The following is an 8,812-nucleotide window of genomic DNA, read 5'->3' on the forward strand; positions in this document are numbered from 1 at the left end:
CATCATGTCACTTAAAACTTCCCTTTAACTTGTTGAACTGGTTTGAGACCCAGAGTGACTCTTGCATAAGAGCAACACTGTAATTTGGATAAAGTTACTCAAGTGGCTGGAAACCCCCAAAGGAAGGCATACAACTGTCTACAAAAAGATGGTTCTGTGCATGCCGTTCCCGATGTCTCCCCCAATATGACTTTCCTTAGTGACTTGCTTGGTTACAGAATCTGTGGTTATACACCTTTTTTTTAGCTTGAACACAATACACAGATAAAACACAATTTTAATACAAAGAATTCAGCTATTCACTTCAGATGCGTCAAAGAGCATTACAAGTTGCATTTGACATGAATGTACACATATCTATTAAACAGCAGACTGAACTAGATGCGTTACATCATAGAATTTAATGTCATAGAAAAATATATGTGTGCCATTTCTAAATTATTGCTCGTGTAATTATAAACATACAAAGTATAGTCAGCATCTACTCCCTGTAGCAATAGGATATCTAAATAGAGCTTCTTTCAATATAAAGTTATTAAAATGAACCCTTTGGTTTCAAAGAGGCTGTTTCCTTTCCTCTTTTACTGAAGGGACACATTGCAAAACCACAAAAAAAAGAAATACATAATACAGGCAAGAGATGCAACATTAATGGTTCATTAGGAACGCTTAGGCAATGCAACAAGCTAAGCTGAACTGTATAGCGTGAGTTTATGCTAGGAAACCGTATGCGACAAATAGGAAGATTGATATGAGGGACAAAACCAACAAATCCATAGGAAATAGTGCGCACAACAAATGGTTTATCAAAAAACAATACAACCAAATCAATCAAAGGCCATCTCCACCCATACTGGGTACTTTTACTTGTGTGGTCGCTGCAAATTGTTGTCATATGTAAGTTTGTCCTATTCCTCAGAGATTAGATCTCTTCATATGCTGCACTTGTCACAGGTAAAACACAAATGCAGCAAAGTGCACACAAGTCGGCATGTCTTGTGACTTGGTGTGGGTCAGGTGACACACTGGCTTCTGTGCACGGAGGAAGCCGCAAAGCCAATAGGAGCTGCAGTGAGGTTGCAAGTCTTGCTGGAGGTTCATCATGTATTTCATGAAGGAAGTTTGTGCTTTTACGGCAACCAACAAGCACGTGTATCAGGCATCAGGCAATCCCCGCTGGTGTCGAATACCTGGGACTTTGCTGTCAATACAAACAAGGCACAGTACAGAGCAGAAGGTCAACATTATGATCTGTACTGTGCCCTGACAAAAAGTACCCTGCAAGGCCCTGAAACGGTTGTCTGCTTAATGGTCGGATGATGTATCTGGAAATGGAACAATAAAACCCAGTTCCAGAATAGCTGTGTGAGGACCCTTCTTGTTTGTATTGTATTGTATTGTATTTCCACTTGCTCCAGTCCTGCACCCGCCAACGCTGGACCATCGGCGTGTATAATCCTTTGACTCTCAAGGATGGTGTCAAGCTGTACAGATGGATGCTACACCATGTAGTCTCCCAAACCACACTTATTCAGATGGATGCTCACTTCATCAGGTAGACAAACCAGAGTCTCCCGAAATTCAACCTATCCACATAGATGCTCCATCATGTATGCTAGTGTCTCTCAACCATATAAATATACATGGATGGTAAATCCTAGAGACCAGAGCCTCCCAAACTACACCTATCCACACCAGCTTCTGTCACACCACATGTTTCCAGAGGAACGCTCCACATTATATACACCAGTCCCCCTGCCCAGGTGGACACTATTAAAAAGAGGCCTGAGTCTTCCAAACCAATCTAGAGTAGTTTACCATAGTCTCCATTTATACCAGTAAAATATGCATTGATGGTGAGATCTACCTATGCTGAGGTGAGGTAATTAAGTGACTTATCCATTTGCTTTAGTAATCTTAAGACAACCATAAGTCATGGTGGAGCTAAGTTTAAATCTAAGTAAATACAAACCAAAATATTCCTAAATGACACCCATCAACATTCCACAACAAACCACACCCTTATTTCACAATAAGTTTTTTTTTTATTACATTTAACGTACAATGCAACTAAACCATAAGGTATATGCCTGTTTAGGTGGGGGTGTATATGCATGAATACAACAGCCTCTGGGGAAAGGTGCCAACCAATAGGGGTGAGAGCCTCCAATGACCGAACCAGTCGACACAAACCTGCGATGACAAGCTGTACATCCTCCTATGACAGTTTGTGTGATGTAAAGAAGTAACCCTGGAAGCCAGCTATGAGAAAGCATCATTACTGTTCTGACTTTATGGAAGAAGCAGATAAACCAAGCAGAAATCTCATCACTGGAATCTTCAAGAGATACAAGACTCTACTGTACGATACAGCCCACTGACAGAGCAGGTACCAAATTTGGGTGGAGTTGGCCTTTAAAGTGGTCAATCTGTACAAGACCCCTCCATGTAGTAAAGGAGGACTCTAGCGTTGGTGTTCGAATTCAGAACACCCGAATACTCCTGAACAACACACTTTAGCACCAAACAAGCGGACAGGGTCAGGGGAACTAACTTCTTGCATTTTACATGACTAAGTGACAGCAGCAGGGGAGATAGGGAATCTATAGTGCATTTTAATCTGGGATAAATGCACAATATGTATGTATTTTACATTTTTTTGCAATATAGGTCCCTCAATTGGGATAAAAAAATGGGAGGGAACTGAGATTCTTTCAGATACCCATTTGCAACTCAGTCTCTTTAAATTAGAAGTACAAATGAAAGCAGATCATTGTATCCTCGGCTTCACTATGATGAATCTTCCAAAAAACAAAGAATATGGTGATTTTTTGGAAAGTTTATTTTGTCCCTGTGGTCTAACAGAATTAGGAACTTCCTAAAGGTTCCCCTTGCTAAACACAGAGGATTCAATTCAGCCAAATGCTTTACTTCACGATATTAAATATGCAGTACAGAAAACCTGTAAAGAGAAAAAAAAAAAAAAACACTGGGGGATACTTACCTCGGGAGAGGGAACCCCTAACAAGGCTTCCCCCGTCCTCCGGTGTCCCGGCAATCCAGCGCTGCAGCCCCCTAAACAGCGGCGGGTTAAATATTTACCTACCGCGATCCTGTGCAGGCACACTAGTGGCACTCCATTCAGGTTAAGGCAGAAATAGCCGAACCCAATCTTATCCGCTCTACTGTGCAGAACGCAACTCCACGGCATCTGCGCAGTAGAGCAGATACGATCGGGATTGGCTATTTTTGCCTTAACCCGCACGGAGAGCTGCTACTGCACAGAATCACGGTAGGTAATTACTCACGCAGGTTCACCCTTGGCAGGAGTTGTAGAGGGATTTTCAGGGGAGCCAGCGCTGGATTCCCCCAATCTACACTGAGGCTTCCCCCTTCCGAGGGGCGGGGAGGGGGTTGTTACAGGGTCTCTTTAAACCCATGTAAAGATTTAAACATAGAGACAGACACCAGAGCTAGTGCTAAGGGTGTTCAGCACTACCCTGTGTCTTACCTTCCAGAGCTTTCTTAAAGAGAATCTGTACTCTAAAAATTCTTACAATAAAAAGCATACCATTCTATTCATTATGTTCTCCTGGGCCCCTCTGTGCCATTTTCTGCCACTCCCTGCTGCAATCCTAACTTGTAATTGCCAGTTTTAGGCAGTGTTTACAAACAAAAGACATAGCTGCTAACCAGCTTGTGATAGGCTGAAAGGAGCTCAGTCTGTGACTCACACAGAGCCTGCATGGGGCGTGGAGAGGGTGTGTATAGCTTCTATCCCATAACAAACAGAGCAGCACATTCCTGCCTGAGTGCCTGAGCCCGACAAAGCAGTCAGAGGAAAGAAGATTAGATTATATAACAGAGATAATAAAGCCACTGTGCAACTAGACTAGGAAAGGCTGCAGTAAGACAGACCACATTCGAACAGGTACAGGAACTTATAGCATAGAAGAAATAAGGCTAAACATTTTGTTACAGAGTCTCTTTAATATAGTGGGTATGTAGCCTCTCCCCAGAATCAGTTTGGAGCTCTGACCAAAGTTCTTTTTGTCATAATCAACCAATCACAGCTCCCTACAGGGAAGAGGAAAAGGCCACATATACCATGCATGCAAAACGAAAGCCCGGCAGGTAAGACATGCTGGGCAGTGCTGGCCTTGTCAGCACTAGGCTTTTTATTTGCTAGCCTTAATTTCCCAGCCAGACTTCAAGCTCAGCTTATCTGTTGGGGGAAACTGATCCAGCAGTATGATTGGAAGGTTGGCATACACATTAATCAGAAAAAGGTCATAAATTATCATATTTATTGCACAAATAAAGCAATAAAACAGCACTCTAAGGGAAGAATGTATTCACACCTAGTACTCTTTCCATTTTCATGAAGTTCCTTCCTTTGCAGTTCTCTGCTTTTAAACAAGGCAGAAGTTACCAGGCTGCTAAATCTCTTTAATCTCAATGCTAAATCTTTTACTTTTGTTGCCCAGGCCTAAAGCCGCTTCTGTGATTAAGATGGCCACTTACATGTATAGTAGAATCCCTTTACAGTAAACTCCAGGGCCCCAGGAAAGTAGTTACTATATCAGAATTGGCCATACATTGTATATTTATACAGACACATTTGCTGGGACCTGAGGACCGCGTTTACTATAGTGAGATTCTACTGTATTTATGTCGTCTATACAGGAGATCAACAATGGACAATCCTGAGAGCCATGTATTTAAGTACAGCCTCAATACTAATGAGGGAGATATAAACAATGATTTTTTTCCCCATTGTGGACAGTGGGAGTACATTTCCCCTATCTTTTTAAATATACCTGATGATTTCTAAACTGGACCATCTGGCTTACAAGAAAACATCAATTTCTGCCTTCTTGTACTTATACATTCAAACTACTCAGCCAATGACATGCATTCAAACTGCTCAGCCAATGACATGCATTCAAACTGCTCAGCCAATGACATGCATTCAAACTGCTCAGCCAATGACATGCAGTTGCTGTGACTTTTCGAGATGGCCCTGGTGCCTTATGGTCACTATACTGACTTGCATTAGGGGTACTTGCAAGCCCACTTTCCTTTACCACCTTCCAGCAGATCTCAGATGAATCTTTGATTAACCTTGAGTTGCGCTGCTCTTTATAGCCCAGCAACTCAGTAATTGACACTGTTCAGGGTATATGGTTGCTCTAATATAACTTAAATGTGTAACAAAACGTTATGGACCAGTTAAAGTTTTGCTTTCTTTTTTTGCCTGGACTTAGGATCTAAGTACTGTATAGGAATACTTACACTTTAATAGCCATTAGTACAGTCCGGGACATGTATGAAATGCCTGACTGCAAAGAGCTAAGCTGCCCTAGCGACAAGATTAAAAAAAAAAAAAAAAAAAAAAGGACTGAAGCTGACTGGTTGCTAGGCGAGGAACAGAAACTGGACTTTAGTGGAAAAAACATACATAAGACCATATTATATGGCATCAAGCAGTAAATCTGTAAGCATTTATTTACAAGGTGAGAAGAAATTTAGTGTTCTAGGTATTAGCAAGCTTATCGCTGAATCAAATCCTGCCCTGTAAAAGCATTTACATTTCCTGTTAAATAATCAACTTCATATCACATACTGTAGATAGAGCACACAGTGCTATCAGAGAGGGGGGGGGGGGGGGGGGGGGGGTGAGACTGCATATTCAGCTTCCATCTTGATTATAATATATGCTTATGTATTTAAAGTGTTCTATCGTTTAAACCTTTTCAGTTTTGAATAAAAGTAGAGAAGGGTTGGATCCTGTCAGTTTCTTTATGAGGCCTGTGCCTTTCATGGCAATCTCTACCAACTTCCTATCCCGAGAAGAGTATCTCAGTATCTGTGACACAGGCGGCAACAAACCTATGACAGCTATACAAACCTAGCTTCTGAAGTGCATCAATAGCTTAAAGCTTAGGCTGGAATTCTTTCTTAAACTTCCTAGCAGTTAATAACTCACTGTATGCATTATATAGCTAGTAGCCTGGCCCTTACTCTAATTGTGGCTATGTATGCATATTTTGATTTGTGTGGATAACAGATGTGGACATTTGGACATGCACATAACATGGTGTGGGGATTGAAAGTGTAAGTCTGCCATTTCGCGTAAGGCAGCGCAGAGTTATCACAACGTTTGCTCTCCTCACATGGAGATCGGTTCACTGAGAAGCTGGTGAAGAATTTACAAAGTCTGCAGGGCCAATTTGACCAATTACTGTGATAATACATAAGCTGTGTGTGGAAGTTCGGGCTAACTCAGGCTTTCTATCAAGTAAAAGATGAGTTCCATCACCAGAGGCAAGAGGCTGCTGTCCGAGGTCCTGTTGTGGATGACAGGAATAAGAGCGCTATCCAGATCATTCAGGTACACTTGTGGGAGAGGCTGGCCTCCAGAGCCTGCTCGGTACTCAACCTAGAAACAAGGCCAAAATTAGCAAACGGTATATTATGGAATTATAAACAGTTTTTCTTAATCTGCGCTTCAACCTCAAGAGTTATAGTAATAATTCAATACAAATCTTTTGCATAAAAACAAATGAACATTTATTAAAATAGCATAAAACCATACTTTCCCTGGTGCTGTATACACAACATCTGTAAGGTGCTGCAGCGTCGTCACACCGAGCTTACAAATCTCATGCACACAAAAACATGCATACAGATTCGACGTGGGTGATCCATGTAGCGTGGGCAGCTAAGTCCGCTTTAATGGGTGAAAGCTGTTCCTCCATCACTTCGGCGATCGTAGCAGTAAGCTCCAGCTTCAGAAGTTTGACCACCTCGTGGGCTAAGTGAGCGTAATCTATTACTGGCATAGAGTAGGCCAGATCATCTTGCTCAGCGTCCGAGGTTCTGTGTCTTCCCTTTAGGCCCGGGCTTCTGCCGTTGTTTGGGGGGTTTCGTTTGGCGCTTTTCGCGCTCGGAGGACATATTTGACCTTTGTCGCTTCTTCTTGCTGCTCTGACATGTATGAGAAGTATAGTGGCTCGAAAAAGACCAGGGAACAGCTTTTTTTCTAGCGGGCAAGACGGAGCTCCGGGTTTATGCTTCCATCTCCCGCAGCGCCGGAACCGGAAGTAGTTTTTTGTTTTTAAAATGGCTTCAGACTCCCTTTAACTTCCTCTTTAAAATGCTTCTAAAATGCTTCTGAGGTGTTCCTTCCCTTCTCTCTTGCTTTTCTGCACTGCTTATCATACCACTGTATATTTTTATCAGCACTTCGGCATACTATGATGAATAATTTATTAGCGGGAGAAAACATGCAAAGACTTCTAAAATAAAGCTAAAATGTACATTGCCAGTGAATTGCATTACTAAGCAGAGCCTCAATTATAAAACATTTATGTTCCTTCTAAGAACACTTTAACTAGCAGCACTGAGACATAAAGTAAATACAATAGCAAATATTAAGGGTTCAATATTCCGAAATATTAAAGGACAACTATCACGAAAATCATAAAGTTTAAAATACATGTAAACATATACAGAAGTACATCTCTCCCAGAGTAAAATGAGCCATAAATGACTTTTCTCCTTTGTTGCTGACACTTACAGTAGGTAGTAGAAATCTGACAGAAAAAAAGACAGGTTTTGGGCTAGTCCATCTCTTCATGGGGGATGCTCAGCATGGCCTTTATACTTTATAAAGATACTCCCTGAAAAGGTTTTATACAAAAATGCTGGCCAGCCTTGCCGCACACTTTTTTGGCAGTTGGACTGAGCAACTGCCATTAACCAAGTGCTTTTGAAAAGAAGGAAAACCCTGAGATTCCCCCATGAAGAGATGAGCTTGTCCAAAATCTGTCGGTTCTGTCAGATTTATATTACCTACTGTAAGTGACAACAACATAGGAGAAAATTAATTTAACCTTTCATTTTACTCTGGAGGAAATGTACATTATATTTGTATGTGTTTACATGTATTTTACATTTTCAGATTTTCGATCTGATTACCTTAGATATTCAGTGCACCATTTCAAGAGCATTTCAGATTGGGTTTTAGTTACATACCATGTCAACATCCATAGAGACTCGGAGCCCTATCTTATTCATGCCACTGTTCTTCAGGGTCTTGATATGTGGACACAAAGCCGCTCCACACGCTGTGGCAATTTCTTTAGCAAACTGAACATGAGCTGTTGTGCTGGTTGGTTCACGCTCTCTTAGTATGTAAAATACCTAGGTTAAAAAAAAAAAAAGGCAAATATAACAGAAAACTTTTCAGCATTTTGCTAAAAGAAGAGGAAATGCTCTACTTGGGCAAACTTAATTTTAACAGAAGTTTAACCCAATGTCAAGACGTTCAAACATCCCAAAAAGGAAATATTTACAAATTATCCTTCAAACAAACGTCAACAGATAAAGGTCTTGCATCTTTTTCTTCATTATTTGTTCATTTGTTACCATAAAGCACTGTATAACATGTTGTTCTAAACATTACAGCCCCTTTTATGTTCTTCAAATATAACATTTTTTGAATTATGAATAAAAATGGTTTGCAATTAAAAGAAAAAAAAAAAAAAAAACTGCTGTTCACAACAAAGAATAAAAGAACCAAACAGCTGCTGAGAGCTTTCTCACATACAGAGTTAACCGATGTAGTATGAGGGAATTCCCCCTCCCCTCATGGTTAACTCTGCTGTCAGATTTGGTGACAGTTAAGAGTGAAAGGAATTTGAAACCGTAAACAAAAAGAGATGAGCCAGTGAAATGTATACATCACTACTTAGCATCACTTCAGGAATTCTCTCAATCCTAGGTTAAAGAGAACTCGAGGTGTGTT

At 40.9% G+C, this 8,812-nt stretch overlaps 1 protein-coding gene across 2 annotated transcripts in view; it reads right to left on the bottom strand.

Moving 5' to 3' along the window:
- Positions 1-259: 259 nt before the first annotated feature.
- The window catches only part of ZFYVE16 (zinc finger FYVE-type containing 16), a 68,049-nt gene continuing 59,496 nt past the window's right edge, over positions 260-8,812 (bottom strand). For both annotated transcript variants that reach the window (XM_068248042.1, XM_068248035.1), the window contains 2 exons: positions 8,041-8,208; positions 260-6,442 (listed from right to left, as the gene is read on the bottom strand). In XM_068248042.1, the coding sequence (XP_068104143.1) occupies positions 6,281-6,442; positions 8,041-8,208 (330 nt within the window). In that variant the 3' untranslated portion in view covers positions 260-6,280. The remainder of the gene's footprint in view (positions 6,443-8,040; positions 8,209-8,812) is intronic.

The sequence above is a fragment of the Hyperolius riggenbachi genome, chromosome 1 (assembly GCF_040937935.1).
Source record: "Hyperolius riggenbachi isolate aHypRig1 chromosome 1, aHypRig1.pri, whole genome shotgun sequence".
Classification (NCBI taxonomy): domain Eukaryota; kingdom Metazoa; phylum Chordata; class Amphibia; order Anura; family Hyperoliidae; genus Hyperolius; species Hyperolius riggenbachi.